The sequence below is a fragment of the Lepidothrix coronata genome, unplaced genomic scaffold (assembly GCF_001604755.1).
Source record: "Lepidothrix coronata isolate B3197 unplaced genomic scaffold, Lepidothrix_coronata-1.0 Scaffold59, whole genome shotgun sequence".
Classification (NCBI taxonomy): domain Eukaryota; kingdom Metazoa; phylum Chordata; class Aves; order Passeriformes; family Pipridae; genus Lepidothrix; species Lepidothrix coronata.
In genome coordinates, this window is record NW_016690239.1 from 5,091,391 (window position 1) to 5,111,610 (window position 20,220).

Sequence of the window (20,220 nt, forward strand, 5' to 3'; positions counted from 1 at the left end):
TCTCAATGCTGCCAGGAATGCCTCATTTCAGTGATTTGCAGGCTCTCCATAAGTAGTTTGTGAAACACAGAGTGAAGGGAAGTGTGAGGACAGCAAATCACTCAGACATATGAAATGTCACACGTCACGCTCACTGCCAAATCTCACTGGTAGCAGAGTTTCATGGTCTGTCCTCTCTCACATGTCAGCTGATGGGCGTCACTGGTCTTTGTATCACCGTTCCCAAAGTTTGGCTCCTTATACGCTGGATCACAAAAAAGAATAAGAGCAAGTCATATGGTTGTTTTGGAGATTGCTCTTGTGGAACAATGGAAACACAGCCCAGTTAACACATAGATTATAATTAGATTTTACAAGCATATGGTTATTCTCAATAGGTACTCAACAGACAATAGTGAAACGTCATATTTTGTTCCCCAAAGAATGGAGTCCTCCTTGAGATAAAGCTGCAGATCCACTCCTGGCTGTCTGCAAGAGATGAGAAGGTCTCCTTTATTACCTGTTCTCAACATTTGGTTATTGTTAACTCTTCATAGAAGTCACTGCAATGAGAATGCAAAACATGCATAAGGACATCTAATAACAATACAAATTAGTATTATATACGAGCATTAAAATCAACTGGGGCCCCTGGTGGTCTAGTGATTAGGGTGCAGGACTCTCACCGCTGCGACCCGGGGTCGATTCCCGGCCCCCCGGGCAGATGGAGCTCGTCAGCCTTGTAAGGCCATCCATCTAAGAGAAGGTCACTCTAAACAAACCTACGTTCTGAGGACCTCACTGCCACTGTCCAAGCTTGCTCGGCCCCGGCAGATGAACCTCAGGATTAAAGGGTGGGCTCAGTTCAGCGCACACTGGGTCTCACCTAAAAAATCCACTGCGCAGGCTCGAAGGGTTAATGACCTTTCCCAAATCTTCGCTCGCGAAGACTGGCCATATTAAAATCAACTAGTCATTTGTGATACGTTCTCATAATATGTTCACCAGTGGTGAAAATTTGCCTCTCATTTAGTATTTCATCCTTGTCTCAGAGCATGATGGTACTGATTATTTTGGGTTACTTCAAGTGCCTCAATCCGGACCTGCAGATCTTATACTCTCACACATCTTCAGTTCAAAGGGCAGCTTCTGTTTCTGCACACAGCCATTAAATAGGTTCCCATTTGCATCTCTTTTAAAGCCTACTTCCAGTGAAAGTCTGGGAACATTCATTATAAAAATGCAGACTGCATTTCTCTTAAATCAAGTAAAAGGGCAAACATCATTATAGATTATCTCAGGTAAATAGAATTTACACATCAGCTAGGCTCACAAAAGGCCCCTAAGCTTTGTATTACTCAAAGAATACAGTTACCCATTTATCTTCAAAAAGCCCACTTCCCTTTGATCTGGGTTTCTGTCATTCCTACCTTCATGGATAAAAAAAATGATAGATCTTAGTATGAAGCTCACAAGAACTTTAGAAATCTAGCACTCGAATCAAAAAATGCAAATAAATGATTCTGTAACATTCATGAGTTGAGCTGTGCTCATAACGTGCGTTCATCATTTGCCCAGTGTGGGGAATTCTACTTGAACACCTATGGAAGCATCAGCTTCTCTCCAGCAAAGCTCTCCCCAGGCCAGCTGGCTGCTGACCTTATGGAATGTACTAGCTCAGCAGAGCCAGGGCTGATCTGCTCTAATTCCCTCTCTCTGGAGCTTTTCTGTCCCACCAGAGGGCATACCCTGTGAGCACACAAATGCCTGCAGAGGAATTTAAAATATATATTGTGTACTAGATAAATGAACTGACTTGAATGCCAAGATTTTGTACTCGATTCCATTCAATGGGGCTATTAATTCATCGTGTTGCTCACTGGGTAAATTATTCCACTTGCTACAAAAGCAGTTGGTTTAGCATACTTTTGTTTGACTTTGCAGAGTGCTGGATGGGCAGCACTTTTGAATAAGGCCATTCATTTATTTAGCTGCCGAGCTAGCTGGTGGTACTGAGCTGGTATTCACCCCCTTCTCTGGATACCATGGAAATAGGTGCTCCCTGGGTTCTAGGCTTTTAAGCTCTCATGCCTAAAATTGTAATTTAAATGGGAGTCATTAAAACGATTTAAAAAATAGCGGTAATTTAGGTGAATTGTGTGAATAGGTGTGGGTATGAGGATGGCTGTGAAGAGGGGAGGCAGCAGCATAGCAAACTGACAGGGTGGTGGGCAGTGGATCTCCCGAGGATAACTGAGGTCCGTAAAACGGCTGGGATATGGCATGAATTGAAATTCTCATGTCTTGTGGCTACAGAAGCACAAGGGAGAACGGGGAGGAAGAGGAAGAAGAGGTAGAGACAAAGAAACTACGTTTCCCGGCGTACCTCCGCGGCCCCGGGGCGGTGCGAGAAGAGGGCAGGGCAGGGAGCCGCTGTGGGAGACATAACATGGGCGCCTGAGGTCGGGGCGGGCGTAGGGCGGGTTGTGCCGGACGGGGGTGCGGGGCGAGGTGAGGCCGGTCCGAGGTGCTGGGCGGGCTGTGCCGGCCCCGCCGGAGGGGAGGGGGCGGGGATCGGAGCCAGGGCCGGGTGGCCACGACCTGGCGGCTCCCGGCACCGCTCCCGTGCAGGCGGCTGCGGCGAAGGAGCTGAGCTGAGCCCGCCCCGCTGGACGCGGCCCGGCAGCCGAGCAGGAGGCGGCGGGGGGCCGGGGCCATGGCGGAGACCAGCTCCGTGCACGCCACCAGGTTCGAGGCGGCCGTGAAGGTGATCCAGAGCCTGCCCAAAAATGGTGAGTGCGGCGGGGGGGGCCCGGCGACAGCGGCGCCATCGGGGCCGGGCGGGCACCGGGATCGGGCAGGGCCCGGGGGGCGGCGAGCGAGGCCCTGGCTGTGCCCGCGGCCTGCGGGGCGCCGGGCTGGGCGGTGCCAGAGCCGCCGACTGGGGAACCGCTGGAAACCTCGGCGTTAGTGCCGTGCTCCGCCTCTGCCGGGGACACGCCGGCTCGGGCTTCCGAGCTCCTCAGCTGAGTGCATGGACGACGATGTCTGTCAGCTCTCCGCGATTTCAGCCCTCCCGAAATCCTGAAGCTTGTTTGACGAAGCAGTTACCGTGAGTTCCCTCTGCTGAAAGAGTTAACAGAACGGAAAAGCAAAAAAAAAAACAAAACCAAAAACAAACAAGCAAAAACACAAACCCCAAACAAACAAACAAAACCAACACCAACCCCCCCCAACCCATAACATATCTTTCTTATGAGTAGTGATAATAATTAGAAAAAAAAAGTTGGTTATTGCATACATCATTATGGTGTAAGTAAAACTGGATTTTTTTTTTAAGTACTAAGATAAAGGCCACTGTAAACTTCTCCTAGTGATTAGAATAGAACCTCAAAGTATTTGATGGATTGGTTAAGAATTTTCCCTGCCAGCTGTTAGAGTTTTATATTTACATTTTCTACCTCTAAAAAAGTTTGCTCGCAGAGGAAGAAAAGAAAACAAGAAAAGAAAACAAAGTCAGGAGGTATGGGAAACTGTTACTGAAAGTGCTGTCAAATATCCAAAGTAAACAAAAACGCTGCAGAAGGGTGTGTTTTGGGTTCATTGTGTTTGGTTTGGTTATTTTTTTTACTATTTTTTATTTTAAGTTCTGGAGTTTCTCAATAAGTTTGTAATGGCAAACTGTCCTTTTAAACTGAGTGAAAGGACACTACTTTAAGTTACTTATTATCTAATTTTTTTATTCTAATCGTGGAGTCTGACCTAGGGAGTAGTAAAGGTTATAGTCCCTTAAACTCAGTCTGAAACTCCCTCTTTGTGAAGTAAATATTTTCAGTGGTGCTGGTTCATGGTAGATGAGGTGAAGATGTTCTGTGTTGACTTAAATTGTACTGCTGTGAATCAGGCTGTAACAAACTGCAGGCTGTTTCCTCACAGAAATACTAAGCTTGTAAAATACTTGTTAATATTCTTGATGGCAATTTAATTGTGTTTTAAAATGCTTTCACTAGGTTCATTCCAGCCAACGAATGAAATGATGCTCAAGTTCTATAGCTTTTATAAGCAAGCAACCCAAGGACCCTGTAACATTCCACGACCTGGATTTTGGGATCCCATTGGTAGATATAAATGGTAACTTTTCATGAGTTGTTGTTTTGGGTTTTTTAATGCATGGAGTGGAGGTGTTTAGATGAGTGGCACCTGGAGGAAGAGTTTAGTTAGTTTCTTTCTTAAAAGAAAGAACGTTTACAACATGTGATGCTTGAATTAGTTTTCTGTTGTATTCCAACTTTCTAGCTCAGATAATTTATAACTTCTCGGAGTTGCAGGTGGAAACAATCGCTTGGGTTCTGCAGATGGACAGGTTTTTCTCGGGCAACCACCACCATGGTATCTCAGCAGCATTTATCTCATGGTGTAAAATGAAATTGTAGGTGCTCTGCAGAATGAGTGATGTGGATGAGTGTCTGGAGTTATTCCTTCTTGAGTTTTCATGTATGATGTGAGCCTGAAGTAAATAAGTGCTCATTGGTAGCCACTGATACAGCTTCAAGCTCTTGGGGAGAGGTTACATTTATGTGTCTTTCTGGTTTGTCCGCTCAGTGGCAGGGCTTCCCACTATCTGTATTCTCCTTGTCCTGGGAAGACTTCTGATTCACCAAATTGTTAAGTTCTCTTTTGAAAAGCCAGTGTGAATGTTTTGTTTATTATATTTTAATGATGATTTGTCCTGAAGAACAAGTCTTATTGCTGTCTTTATGGTCATGGTGAACTTGGGATCTGTGAAATGATTCCTCTGACCTTTTTTTTGGTTTTTTTGTTCCTTCCTTGCTCCTCGGGCTCCCCAGGTTAGGGTGCAGGGATATCTTTGCAGAGGACTAGGGTAGTAAGCTTCCACCCACATGGCTAGTTGCAGCTGGAATGTAAGCCACCAACCTTGGTGTTTTTCTGTAAGTGGGACAACTACTCTGGGATGTCAAATCACATGCAAGACTGAGGAAATGTTTTATTGCAGTCTGTGTTCTGACAGATTCCTTGTGCAATACTGATAAATTTGGTTGCAGTTTTCTGTCTTGCAGAGTTGGAGAGGGAAAGATTTTATTTAGGTCATAAGTAGCTGCTGTGGTAACTGAAGGTGATAGTTACACTCTTTGCCTCCTAGGCTGATGTGTCTTTCCCTAATTGCTAAACTCAGAAAGGAAAGATTTTTCCCGTAGCCTGTTCTAACTTGGTAACAGCTGTTTATAAATGCTGGCTGAAGTGTCTGTGCCTGTTATTTTTATACAGCAGAGTCTTAGACTCAGTCAAAAGGGAAATGTGTGTGTCTCATATCTGGGCTTGATAACTTTCTGTGTACAAGATCATAGCTAGTCATTGAGGAACTCTTTTGGTCCCCAATCTGTTCAGTTTGTTTCTTTATTGATGTACCACTGTGTGACTATCCTAGCAACTTATATATTTGTACTTTAAAAAAAATTCTGAATTGTTCTTGCATTTTATTTGTATCAGAGAAACTTTGGGCATTACATAACTGACCTACTTAAGGCCAGGTTGAAAAAAATCTAGTACATCCTGAAGATACTGAAGGTGTATGTGACTTTCTTTCCTAGGGATGCTTGGAGTGCCTTGGGAAACATGTCCAAAGAAGAAGCCATGATAGCCTATGTTGAAGAAATGAAAAAGGTAAGTTTACTGATGAGTAGAAGGGATCTCCTAAAATGTTCCAGAAATAAATTAAGGAATGTGAAGTGGTTCTTGCTGACTACTGTTGTCAAAGCTTCAAATGAGTTATCCCCTGTGTGAACTGTTCATTTCAGTACAGTGCTGTTTGGCCCATAGGGAGAAGAAAATTATGTAGTTCATTCTAAAGCTACAAAATTTGTGTTGTTTTCAGAGAAACAGGAGAGCTCTAGCTGATATGGAACTTAAATGACAGATGTGAAGAAAGTGAATTATGTAAATTATGGTTAAGGAGGCAGTGGGGAAAACAGTGAAACCTAAAGTACAGCAGAAGAAAAGCTGTACTGCAAACTGCCTCAGTTCTTAGAGTTGGGAGATCCTTATCCTGAAAAAGACATTAAAACAACTCTCCAGAAGGTCTTCAGGAGCAAAAGTCTCACTATCACGACTGGAGGCATGATTATAATCAAATATATAAACTTAATTATCTTTGATTTTATGGAAAGAATTCATGAACCTGAATTTTCTGTACTTGTCATGAAAATATTCCCTGTATATTGTAGTTGCAGTCAAACAGTCGGCATTGAGTAATGTGCTCTGTTTTGGAATAGAGGTGTAACCTGTAAACAGTCATAGTTACTATATTAAGCAGGAATTGCAGCATTAACTGAAGCAAACAGAGTTTAAGTTTCTTGTCTTATTAACTAACCATTTTCACTGCAGTCTATTCACTGAAGCTTTTCTAGGTGGCTTTTCCCATTTAAAGATTATTTGCTGTCAATCTGGATAAAAGTGCAATTGTAATCTATTATTATAATGACATGAGCATCAAGGGGGGAAAATCTAAGTTCTACTCTGAATACAGTTGCTTTTTTCCAGTGCCACTATGTCTGCCTCAAACTCTTAACCTGTTTAATGGTTGATACAACAAAAACCTTTACTAGGCAAGGAGCTGGAGTCTGATTTACTGATCTTTTTCCTGTCCGTAATTTTGGTAATTTAGTTCCTGCTGGTATTACTGTATCTGCCTTAAAATGAAAAATAAGCAACTCCAGAAAACACAGAAGGCCAAATGCTGTTTGTTTGATAAAAGATCTTACTAAATTTTAATAATACTTTTTGAATGTGTGCCACAAGGTTTAGTGCTTCATATCAGATCTTGGATTCAAAATGTGGTAATACTTCAGTAGACTACCTATTTTTTTTTTTCAGCATAGTAACTGCTTTGGTCAGGACTCTAAAACTAAGTGAAACTGCAATGTTTGTTCTGAAAAAACCTCTAGTGAGCCTTCTCTGAGGAGATCTGCTTCCTTGGCCCTAATGAAGCACAAATATTCTGCCTCTATGATTTACATGTAGGGATTGGAGAGCAAATGACTTCTTGCCTTGCTCAGCTTTGAAACTGGGGAGTCTGTTTACCCTGCTTTGATGCTGTTTCAGCTCTCACATTTGAAATACTAGCTTCAGCTTTTCCAACCCAATTGATTCTACTTGAAATGTCAGTGGAAGTGCATTTCAAATGGATCCACTGGGTTGTTCTATCAGCACATGCTGCACTAATCCTTGTGGTCTTACTGTGGGCAGTCTGCTGTTGCAGCATAGGTATCCATGTCTAAGGGGGGCAAAAAACCACTTGTACACTGGTGTCACAGGACTGTGTTTAAGGGTGTATAAGACTGCCATATTCCCCCCAGCCCCCAGGGCATGTCCCTAGCATTAGAACATTGTGTTTGGGCTATACATACATCAGATGGCCCTGTCACAAGAGGCTTTTATTCTAAACTTGTTTGTTGTTTTTTTTCCCCCCCCCTCACTTAATGTGGTAGCCTTGAAAATTGCAGATGTTCAGGAATGTGTCTGGATGAGGTTTTGCAGTGCTGGTGAGAGATGACCAAATGTCTTATTTCTAGCTAAAGTAAACAAAATGCACCTGAGCTCAGATTCAAGGTTAATTTATGTTTCAAGTAGCATTTCTGAAATTTTATTTTGCAATACTGCTGAAACTAACTTATTTACACTTCACATATATTGTTTTGTTATATATTAGAAATAAGTGATATCCTAGCATGAAGAATTATTAACTATATGGTACTTCTAATTCAAAACTTGAGTCTTTATATATGAGTTGTCTGATATAGAAAGAAAACAGTAATTCAGGATACATAAAAACTTATTTTGCGCTTTCAAATTTTGAGATTGCTTATTATGCCTAGTGGCTATATAAGCAAGCATTTGGTTTTGTTTGTGAAAGTACTTGCTCTTTTCATACTCACATAAAAGCTATCAGTTAGAAAAGATTCTAAGAACTGCTCCAAGTAGCACAGAGGATATTGAGGTCTGTTTAGAATAGATGGAGAGCAGTTATGCGCAGACATTGTAGAAATGCATGTGTGAAAGAGTTTAGAGAGCTGGCTCTAGAAGTAAACACATAACAAACACAAGTCTTTTATTCTAGAATAGGCTTCTGGTTTCTCTCAATGTTATTGAAGTAAAAAAAAAGTAATCACAAAGCTGTTCAATCTCTGCTTCATATCCAGCTCTGTATTGGAGTATTTCTCTCTAACAAACACGAAATGAATTATATACACTGAATAGATCAGAGAAGTGGCAATGAAACAGCAGTTTGGTAGGACTGTTGTCTCTTGGTATTCTTGATTGGTTTGCAAGTGATGACTTGTTACATGATTGCCTGCCTGGTGCTCCTGCTTTGTGGAATAATGCCATAGCTTTTGCTCCTGCTGCTTAGTGGTGTGCTTGGTGCTTTCGAGCAGCATGTTCTGTTGCAACTTGTACCTTCATCTGTTGCTTTCTTGGTGCTCCTTTGGAGGAGGAGGTGCCCCGTAGCTGTTAGTTTGCTTCAACATGAGTTTTTTTCCTATAGCTATTGAAGCTTTTAAAATATAATAACTAAAAAAGTAGAGGGTAAAAGATGAACAAAGCTATTGACAAAAAGCTTGGTTGAAAGGACTTAAACTAGACAAAAATATTGTGTGCTTTTAAAATAGTATTCAATTATTGAATCTCTTCTGTTTAATCTATTTTAGATTTAAGATTTTACATTCCTATCAGATGATCAAAGGTATTATTTTTTATTAACTTAAAATGAAGAAATGCTCCAAATTACTTCAAGAGCAGAACTTGGTTTTAGTTTGTTCTTCCTCTAAGTGTTTCTTTGTCCTGTCCCAGTTTTGCTGTATTGTGTCCATTTTTGTTTGGGTTTAGGTGGACCCAGTAGCCTACTTTTGATCTGCTCCTTGCATTCCACTGAAGATGTCCGGGTTTGACAATATGAAGAATGCTCTAAGACAAAACAAGTCTTTAAGTTTTATTTTCTCTGTGGAAAGACTTGTTTATAAAATAATTATATCAGATAACAGCAGCCTGTTGAACTTTGAGATGGTTTAGTTTGAAATTGCTGAAGTAATGGATTCCCATTACTACTAATAAATACTGTGCCAAGGCTGTCTTTTAGTGTTGGCAATTGCATTTGCTCTGTCATCTCTTCTTCACCTCAAAGAAGTTAATACAACTAGAAGATTCTTGTCTAGTAATTTACTTTTATGTTGTTTTCCTCTAATTAAAAAAAAGGTAAAAAAATCAGAATAACATGTTTAATGACTTAGTGAAACGTTGCTGAGCTTTACAATGACCAGCAGTTTCTAGAATCAGTTGAAATCAATGAGTCATTGAAATGCTTTTTCATAAGATGCTTCATATTTTGGATTTGTGCAGATTCTTGAGAGTATGCCAATGACGGAAAAAGTTGAAGAATTACTTCAAGTAATAGGCCCATTCTATGAAATAGTAGAAGATAAAAAGAACAGAGGATCTGACCTAACCTCAGGTTCGGACAAATAACTTCCTTTGTACTACTAATAATCATAACTCAGTGTTTTTGGGGGCTTGTTTTCTGTAAATGATTTTAAAGCTAAATGTTGCATCTTTCTGTTCATTTGCTTTACCATATGGCAGTTCAAATGGAGAAAGTCTCTAAGTATTTGGAAGGTAGGAATAATAAATTATGTGTAAATCCATCATTTCCATTGTTTTGGTGCTGTAGTAACTCCCTGCTAACACTTGTGACTTCTGGGCTTGCCATCTCATTAGGCTGGGCTTTGTTTTATTTTACTTTTGAGGTGATTAGACCCAGGAAGCTGCATGTTTAGTCCTTGTCTACAGGCTTTTTGAGCTGCTGAAAGAAGCCTCTTCCTGAAAAAAGGAGAACATTTAAAACAAAATAACTCCCCCCACCACACAACCAAATTTGGTTTCTGCCTTTCCATTAATAAAAGAAACAAATAACGTGTACTGCTACATTCTGATGTTGCTATGGATTATCAAACTAAATGCGGTTCTGGTAATAAAGTTTTGTCATCTGATTTAAAATTTAAAGAAATCCACAATCAAAACCCATGCTTTTTTAATCATGACTTTTCAAATATATACAAATTTTCTGAGGCTCAAGTTCATAAAGGGAATATTTAAACATTTTAAATTCTGACAAGTGGCAAACCTAGTGGTGTCATAACTGCATACAAATCAATGTGGTGATTTTTATTTAGCAATACCATTGTGAGAATGTTTTGATTATAATAATTATTATGTTACAGGTAATGTGTTCATAAGGTTGTCATATAAGGCTTACAGTTGTTTAAATCTGGCTTAAAATTACATTTGAAAACTGAATTGCAACACAGTGAAACTTGAAACAGTTTATAAAAAACAAACCATTGCACAAATAAATTATTTTAATGTGTTTAAGAAGTAGGAGTCAACTAGTTAACTTGCCTTTTGTATATAGCTTTTTTCCTCCTACCTTGAAGGAACATAGTTTTGGTATCAAGTCTCAGAGAAGCAGAAATAGTTTTTCATTGTTTTGGGGGAAAGGTAATGGTAGAAGTTTTTAAATGGCCATTTTGAAAGTGGTGTAACTTTTTCCTCGATTTAAAATTGTGTATATTTCATGTATGGGATGTAATAAGTTTACCTGACAGCTGGATTGATGGGCAGATTGTAAGAGTATCAGTAGATTCAGGTCAGTGATCTGTGTAATAAGGATTTACTTAGACTTGGTGTCTATGGCACAGTGCCAGAAGTCACATCTTAAAAAAAGTGGCTTGTCTAGGCACATAGAGAATCATGGAAGTTAAACTGTACCCATTTCCATAACAAATCTAGCATGATTGTCTTTTAAAGAAGAAGCTTAAATATAAGGCAGTGTAAGTTAAACAGAATAGCAAATTTCAGCTCTTCCTTGTTCAGTCATTGTTGCAATAAGTCTGGTGATACATTGGAGCTTTAAACGGTATAATCAACAACATCTGATGATGCCACAATGAATTGAGAGAATTTTCACAGAGTCCTTTTTATGTTATAACTGCACCATTGCATTTCTTTGGTGCTCCTGCAACTTCCCTGATTAAAAGTGAAGCTGGAAATAATTATTATTTTTTACAGTACAGATGTAAAAATATTTCACAGAAGTATGGAAGCATGAGTACCTTCAGTCTTCCAGATAGACCCTAAAGATAGAACCAATGTACCCAATTTTTTATTTGAGATGGTGTAGACACTGGTGACAGTACTGATAAAAATTGACACATGGTTATGTTTTGATTGTGTGAGTTCCTTTAGTCCTGTTTCTTCCCCTACTCCCACGCCCCTGCGCTCTGTAAGTTCTGTTGTGGAAGGTGTTTTTTCACAGGCAGCCAATTATATGGTCTGGAAACTGGGACTCTTCACTATCTTGCTTCATGTTGCACCCCCATCTTCTGGTCCATTCTGTTTTGAGTTTGCTTTCCATTCTTCCATCAAACTTTAATCTGTATGCAGATCATTATCTCATTGTTTAAGAATTGCATGCCACTACTTCAAAATCAACAGTTTCTTGAATTAGTGAAAGAGACTGTCTTGAAGTTCAGTGTATATCTGCTATGGATGTGTATCATCTCTAGCAGAGTGGCCTCAACAGAAAAATGTAGCCTTTTAAAGTTGCATTTCTACTCCTTGTGGTTTCATTGAAAATGTTAAATAGAAACCATTGAAATGCTGTCTTCCTGAATCAATAGAGCTCATGCCTCTTTATTAAAGATCACTAAAGCTGATGTGCCAGAATTAAAGCGACTTGTAACATCTACTAGAAAACAAGGACAAATTTACCAGATCCAGACTTGAATGAGTTGGTAAAGAACGGAAAATAGAGAATTCCCTCCAATAGGCTGAACAAATCTGAGGGTTATTTTGAGAGCATGTGACTTGGGTGGTGTTTGGAAATGTCATCCTGCAGCTGTATGAGGAGCTTGAGTTCTCTGTAAAGTTGTGTCAGTAGTCTCTTTCTGACAGGCCTGAAGTACTTCTGTAAAGAGAAAATTATTGGTAAATTATTTTCAGATACATGAAATACTGGACATCAAAGAAATGGGCCCCTAGCTGTCACAGCACTGCAGAAAAGAAGAGGTAACTCTTGCAGTATTACAGAGGGACCCTTTTGATTGCAGCTGCTGGAAGAATAGAGGGACTGTCATGTAAGGCGGATGGGTGCTTTGGAAGAGCAACCTTACAACTTTTTGCACTTCCTAACAAATGCACAAGAAATCTGATGTCCAAGCCAATGCTAAAAAGGCAAAGAAGCTTTAAAATACCATTGCTCAGTAAATTTGAAATCTTCAGAATGGGCATTTAAGCTTTCTTATTGTGCTATACCTGAGGAAACCAAAGGTGGGCTAGAATTGTTACCCTTGTGGCCTGATAGTGGGTGAAAATGTCAAGAGTTTCAGAGCCAACTCACCCTTCAGAATGTTTCCCTGAAAATGTTTGTGGATGTTTTCTTTTTTCTGGATGTGAGTAAATCCGAAGTGGGGCAAGAAAATCTGTACCTGGCAGGCCTACACTGAGTTAAGGTGTATGAACAACTAAGCAGAATATCTGGAAATTGTTCACAAGGTTTTCAGTAGAATTTTTCTGTGTACTCTTTCTGCTTTGTGACAAGGCATTTAATCTGTTTTAAAATCCTGCTTAATAAAGATGACCCTTTGCCTGTGTGCTGAGCAGTAGCAATGTTAGTAAGCCTCTGTGAAGACTAAATGTTCCCTCAAGTAATGACAAGTTACGCACTGCAGAGGCCGTGGAAAGTTTCAGCATTATAATAATCCTAAATTTTGTCATCCTAATGAGTGTTTTTCTTCTGAAAGCTTTGCTCCCAGCTGTGTTGCAGTTGCACCAGATGAAGGCCTGTTGAAGCAAGGTGACTTGTATTGCTGCTTATGCTGGTTTTGGGCAGTGCTGATTGCAGTATAGACTGCTCATGGTAGGAGCCCACACAGGGCACTGCTTCAGGAGCAGCTTGTGGGAGTGGCAGAAGCTGACCTGTCTTACAGGCAGTTACAGCTGTTTAACAATTTGGTTGGTGTCTTCTTGCATTGGATATGGGAGCTAGGTTTAAAAGTCAATACTCACTGAGGTCTGTGTGCTTTTAGAACAAGCAAATACATGTAAACATTTGTATTTCAAAGGCAGTACTTAGTACAGGACATAGTTCAGCTTTAAAAGCTTAATTATTACTTTCCAGGTAGAAATACTTTTCTTACTCTTAAATTCAGTATATTTTCCAACTGTGTTTCTTTTGATTGCATATGACTAGTTTATCTTTTCAAATAGTTTTGTTTTCTCAAGGACCACCTCAGGTTATTTTCAGCATCTTTACTTTCTAATGGAGCATTTAGTGGCATGCTCTTCCTGCTTGTGTGTGAGCCTTTACCTTGAAACACCCTCCTTTTGCTTCATAAATTCACTTTTTTGTGGCCGTTTGTCTTCAAAGATACTTGCTAAACAGATTTCTTTCCCTCTCCTGCCTTTCTTCAGTAGGATTTTTAAGGAACTCAGTGGCTGTGAATCTTAGTCCTTTGTAAAAACGGGAAAAAGAGCTAAAATTCCCGTTGCTCTTAAACTGCTGTGGTTTAGTAAGTTATGTTAGTGGCTGCACTGCAGCCAGGAGGTGCATTAAGGCAGGGTAAGTGTGGGGCAGGAGGGCTGATGGGTACGTGAGGTGTTTAGAATTCCATCCTTTCAACTTTTTCTCCTCTTCTAGTTTCCAATGGTAAGCTAGTAGGCATAATCGAAGTTACAGATTATATTCAGGAAGGCTAGAGTGAAACTTATTAACAAAAATATTAGTATACTATCTCAGCAGTGTAACCTTCAAAAGCATCTAGAACATTCTCTTCAGTGTTTGCTGCAGGATGGGATGGTTATATAAGATTTAAGGGCTGGGCCAGCAAGTGCCAGTCAGTGGAGAGTATCAATGAGATGTGGATCAGTGTCTCAACAAGCTGTGGCTTGTCCTGTTGCAATATATGTCTGATTCAGGCTTTACACACCAAATCTGAGCCCACTTTGTGACTGAACTTCAAGCTGATGCCTTTATGTCAGTGCTGTCTAACTGTGTTCGAAATTAGGGCAGAGCATCAGTATAGCTCTAAGCCGGGGATATCAACAGCTCCTCTCTCATGCAGTGAGCTATCGCCACAGGGTGAGCAGCAGAATATCCAAATGTGAAAATGTAAGATTAAAAATTGTTTCTTTCAAAGTGGAGGGAGCTACGAGAAGATTTCTTTCATGAAAAGAAAAGCCTGTCTGTATTGCATTTCATGCTGAGTTGAGTCAGCAGTAACAGTTTTGGTGCGTAATTGGTTGTTGAACTTGGATTTTTTTCCTTCCAGCCAGACAAGATTTCACTGCAAAACGGAAAATAAGTGTCAAAAGCTCTTCAGGTTTTGAGAATCTAGAAGATGTGTACCCACTTGCTATAAAATGCTGGTGCCTATTTTAGCTGTCTCATAGTTAAGCTCTTGTGATGAGAGAACTGAAATACAGATTTCTCATAGCTCTATTCCACAAAGACAAGCTACAAAGAAGCAGTAGCTTCAGGTATGGGAGGCAGGGCAAGAACAGATGTGGGTAGTTGTATCTTGATTGCTGTCAGAAAAGTTCCCAGTGGAAACAGGCTGGTGTTTCATGTGTAACTTTGTTTAGCAAAAATAATTAATCATAGCCTCTAAGATGTATGGAAAAGCCATTTTTGTTATCTGTGAGGTTGGGTTTGATATGGGCTTTGTAAAAGCTGTTCAGCCGGTAGGCTTGAAGCAGATGGCAGGAGAATATAATCTTATTTCCTTTTTGTTTGGTTTTTTTTTTTTTTTATAGAGCAAAACAATTTTTGATTCAGGCTACAATATGTAACTCATCAATGTGGCTTTGTGTTGTTTTCAAGCATAATTCAGTTTTCTTTACGGGGTTCCGAGTTCACTGGGCTCAGGTTTTTTATTTTCTGGGACAAAACTGAAGAATCTAATAATGCTCCTCTCTACTTGCCATGCACAGTGAAAGGTCCAAATGGTGACTGTATCTCTTCCACACAGAAGAGATCTTAGCGAGTTCTGCTTGTTCTCCCAGAGGGAAGTAGTACCAGACTTGGGGACATCCTGGATCCTGGAATCATCTTACTATTCTTGCAAGTTACAATAAATATCTAAGAAGCAGCTGTTTTTCATGTCCATTCCCACATCCTGACTAAGGTGTTGACACTAAGCTGGCAAAGCCTGGATCCATTGGTCTTGCTGCACATGCACCATGTAACCGAGCTGCGTGTGCTTGGTGGCCCTGTACTCTGGACAGCCAGTGGCCTTCGTGGAACTACTGCTGGTGCTGGGAATGCCTATGGAGCAGCTGCTCTTCTCCCTGGGCTTCTCTGTCAGGAAATCCCAGGCAGGTTGTCTCTACTGGCAGAAGGCTCAGGATCGTCAGGGAGGAAGGAAATGTATCCAAGTCAACCCCCAAACTTGGTAACTTTGTTTATATGGAATGTATTCTGAAAATTCAAGGGAAAAGGTACTGGTGATCTGGATGGAGAGAAACTCCTTAGATACTGAAAAGTATCAAGGTCTAGGATGACTAGTCAGTAATCCTAAATACTGTAATTGCAAGTTCATATAAATGTCTCAGAAGTTGCTGTTGTCTGTGTTTGTTCTTACCCACAAACTGTTGGTTTTGTGTTTATTAATGGTAAATAAAGACATGAGTATTGTTGATTAAATTGTATTATTAAATATACTGGCATTTCTTCGAGAGTAACAGCTTGAAAAGCACATAAGCAGAGAGGAGTGCTGACAAAACAAGGCTGTAGTCTTTTGGAGTATATTAAAAAAAATAAAAAGAAGGATAGGCTTCTTTTTCTTAGGAAGAGCTGGCTGCCATGATCTGTGTGCTTAGGCAGTACATTTTTTCAGAGAACTTGCACTTAATGCACTTAAAAGAGATAAAACTGTAGTAGTTAAAGGAATTCAGTATTTTTCTGTCTGTGTTTCTGGCAGACCCTTCTAAAATCTCTTTTTATTTGTGATGGCAGCTTGTTCGAGTACTGTAGAACAGATGTTACAGAGCAGGCTCAGCCCCTGGAAATTTTCTTTGTAGTGTCCTATATTAAAAAGGATGGAAGGAAATGAGAGCATAGAAACCCTTGCTCTGGCTGAAGAGCTTATTGCTCCCAGATGCTTCCGTGTGCCCCTCCTCTCTCACTGCAATCACTCCTTGCACTGCTTTGATACATCAGTTTCAAAAAGGAGGTGGAGATTTGTGTAACCAAGTGTATTGGAAAGGGCAGAACACTGTTGCGCAAACCTGGAATTGAAGCAGGGAGCCTACTTGGGTTGGTAACAGGCATGAAACCCCAGGTGGTGATGGCAGGAAAAGAATTACAGTTACCTGATTATCAAAACAGTTTTGTACAGCACATAGGTCTCTTTGAGACTTAAAAATTTTGACAAAGCTTGAGTCTACTTAAACACAGGTGTGCAGGGAGATCCCTGTATAAGGTGATGTAAGTATAGGTCATGGAAAAAGTCTCAGTGGGTAAGACTTTGCTGCTATTGAGCAGATAGTGAAGTTGTGATATTTTACAAAAGCACATAATTTTTATTAAACACTGAAGACATACACAGCTAGTTAAATGTTTTATCATGTCTTTCATCTGCTGTCACTGATGTGGCTCCTGGTCACTGGTGTTTTCACAGTGTGTGAGAGGCTGTAGAACTTGTGTGAAGATGATACTGTGGTGTACTGGGCTAACCATCAGTACAGCTCCAGCAGTGCATGTTAATTTTGTATAAGAATTATATGCCTGTTCAAAAAAGAAAAATACAAGGCATTTAAGAAAAACCTGCTAGGCTAGGTTTTTCTCTATAAAATGACCTTCAAACTGGGGCTGATCCACAGATCCCGAACTCCCATCTAGGTAGCAAAAATTGCCTTTGAATATGTGGAGAATTAGAAATCACATACTTATTTCTGAGAAACTTGGCCTCATTATACCGGTTATTCAGAAGAACTGTAGTGCTGCCTTTAAAGAAATATATTTAGAGTGGTTCATAGGAAATCTCTTAATAGAGCTGATACAAGAAAATAAACATCTAGTGAAAGCTTGTGGAGAAGCTGCATGTCTGTTCTTCATATCCTTTCCATCTTGCCATTTTCTTTTGTTAAATCCTTCTTGCTTCTGTTTTCATGTTGTTACTGTTATACAGCTCTTAGTATATAGGATTAAAAAACCTCAAACCCCACGCTCCAGGCTTTTACAGAAGAGAACTCCTTCTATGGCTACAGAGCAGTACAGCTTTGATTTAGAAAACTGTCACAAATCTCACAGTTTGATGTAGGCAGTGAGATGAAAGTAATAAACCAAGAGGAATTCTATAGTATCTAAACTAGGGCAACAGAAAAAGCTACTAACATTTTGCCTGCAGATGAAGTGAGTAAACGGAATAAAGGGGCTGGCTGAGTGGGATTAGCACAAACCAAGTAAGGTTTTAAAAGGTTGCTTAACTTGTGTCATTCAAGTTAAGAAGATACATTGCCCGGGGAACAGCCATTAACCTACCAACAGGGCCAGTAGAAGTCACTACTAGTTGGCTCTGTTTAGTCTTTAACTCTGTCACCCCTGGGATTAGTCATCGTATCTGGTTTCTTAGCAGATACTCAAAGCAACAACGAGGATGGCAGCAAACTGTGGTTTTACAATGTAGTAAAAGCAATTGGGGATGGATGTGATGAGGATAGGAGTGCAAGGGTTCTGAGGAAAAGCATACCGTTAAGTGTGGCATTTCCAGTAGCCAAAACTCTGTACAATGATGTGTTCTTCAGAGCCTGCATCAAAGTGGTGTCTTTTTATGGTCTTTAGGAACACTTGCTAAGAATATCTCTGTGGAAGAAATACGATCCTGATGGATTTCAGTTATTCAGGTGTTCTGTGGCGTGATATAAACCTGTTGATACATTCTCTCAGTTCCTCCTCTTTATTTAAATGTGTGTGATGTATCAGAAGTTTCCTCAAATGAATAATATTCTTACTGAAAGTAAGTGAAGAAAGACCATGCTTGAATGTTCAAAGACATTCTCTTCAAAACGAAAAGAAGTAAATCTAAGAAAAAAAGCTTATGGTATATCTGTGGTTTTTTACAGTATCTATGGTAGGGTGAGGAGCTTTGCAGTTTTAATTTGCCATTCTTCACAGTCCAGTGTTCCTCCTAGTCTTGTCTTTCCTGTTTACTCCCACGGCTGGGTAGGACACACAGATTATTGTGTCCCCACCCCCTCGTTGTTCAAAGGGAAGGGTGATTTGTGCCCTCCCATGCCAAAGGAGCTGTGTCTGTGCCTAATGCTCATGCTGTGAGGACAGAATTGCTGCCTTATCCTTCTCATGTTGCTGCTTCTCACAAAAACATCTCAACAACTGGGATTCACAATTAATGAAACATGATTGTGAGAAATAAACTGGGAATATTTTGGATTTCAATTTTGTGAAACATTTCATTGCAAATAAGCAAGTGTTCTTCAGTGAGGAGAAAATGAGCAGGTGATAGCTTATATTCTTGTAGTTGAGAGGATGGACAGTTGCTTTTCCAATTCTGTTTTTATAATAAAGAAGTGGGGTTTTTTAATCTTCAGATAAGAGTTGGATTACATCAATCTAAAATAGTGATGCAAGGTGTCCACAGAAACATTACCTTGCAACAAAACTAAGGTGAACATAATATTTAACATATTCGTTATTACTATACAGTAAGTTATTTTGCATTTTTACTTTTTTGAAGTGCTGTGGATAAGCTTGGAAACTAGAGGAATATGGGAAGGCTCTTCACTGGGAGGTTAAAGCAGAAAAACCCCTTAGCTCTAAATTACCATGCAGCACAGAAAGTAGTGAAGCTGGTTTGGCAACTCCAGTATAATTGGATATCATTTTGCTGTTTAATGTTAAGCCTAAATGTAAGAATTAATCTCTCAAGGTTCTGACAAGGGAATGTAGAAATTATGCAAATGGAATGCTGTGGTGACAATTAAAACAGTCAGATTTCAACCTTGGAGTCAACACGTAAATTGTGCGAGTGTCTTACAGAAACTGCCCCCTCTTTGTACCTTAATCACTCTGTCCTAACATAGGGGGTTTAAATGATCATCAGGATGTGTTTGACCATATGTGTTTTACCAGAGGTGGTAGAATTGTCCTTTATATACTCCATATTTTTAAAGAATTGTTGCCTTGCAATTCCTCATACAGTCAGAGTAAATTGTTTGTGATCCTTGGAGTGATCAAAAATGTGGAAAGCAAGGATTTAGCAGTTACTTTGTCTATTTCAAGATTTATTTTTTTAAATATTTATGAAAAAAATGTTCAGTGTATATATTAATTTTGTCAACTGTTGCACTACAATCAGAGAATTTATTTTCATATGCCTTTTGCTAGATAAAGATCTGTATAAACTTTAGTCTTACCCTTTTTTGTGACTGCCTAGATTACAGCAAGAGATGCATGAAACACCATCTTTACCTTACTCAGAATTGTGTTCACATAATTGAATAGAATGTTTCGAAATTTGCCTTTGAATTGAGAACAGTTTTGAAGCATTTCAGCCCAGAAGGGAGCTTCTATTAAAACACTGACATCTGGGTTTCAAATAACATGGCCACATCAGTCCCAGCTAAAATGTTACTGCAGCTGTACCCTAAATACAGTAATAGTCTTGGTCTGAGACTGGGTAGTGAAAGTGGCCTCCTGTCTGTTCCCAGGGGGCTTTCTCGGAGTCACTGAGAATCTTTGCACCAGCAGCCAGGCACTCAGTAATGGGCCACAAAAGAGAAACTCTAAATCACTTAAGGAGTTTACAGAAATGAGCTGCTGTTACTTGGTACAACTTCTAATATGGAAGTAGTTTTGTAGAACTATGGCTGATAGTTTGAGGGGGGAGTGGTTACATGCTTGTTTCTTTTAAAATACATCTTTTTTTCTTCTTTGATTTTTTTCTTAGACCTCAGTAATGTCATGAATTCCACTTCAAATATAAAGGCTGTAAATGGAAAAGCTGAAAGTAGCGACAGTGGAGCGGAATCAGAAGAAGAGGGGCTTCGTGAAGAAGAAGAAAAAGAACTGCAGATAAATGGAAAGGGTATGTTTTCTGGACCATTGTCTCTGCCAAAGTTATTCTTAACCACCTAAATGGCAAAAAATCCCAAAGA

General features: G+C 39.8%; 1 protein-coding gene across 5 annotated transcripts in view; it reads left to right on the plus strand.

The window, feature by feature from the left end:
- Positions 1-2,600: 2,600 nt before the first annotated feature.
- Positions 2,601-20,220, plus strand: part of ACBD5 (acyl-CoA binding domain containing 5) — a 30,585-nt gene continuing 12,965 nt past the window's right edge. Inside the window, exons 1-6 of one of the 5 annotated variants that reach the window (XM_017817169.1) lie at positions 2,601-2,771; positions 3,990-4,110; positions 5,589-5,661; positions 9,391-9,502; positions 9,631-9,663; positions 20,013-20,150. In XM_017817169.1, coding sequence (XP_017672658.1) covers positions 2,696-2,771; positions 3,990-4,110; positions 5,589-5,661; positions 9,391-9,502; positions 9,631-9,663; positions 20,013-20,150 — 553 coding nt within the window. In that variant the 5' untranslated portion in view covers positions 2,601-2,695. Of the gene's footprint in view, positions 2,772-3,389; positions 3,503-3,989; positions 4,111-5,588; positions 5,662-9,390; positions 9,503-9,630; positions 9,664-20,012; positions 20,151-20,220 lie in introns of those variants that run through there. The other 4 variants (XM_017817166.1, XM_017817165.1, XM_017817168.1 and 1 more) reach the window with 4 other exon arrangements.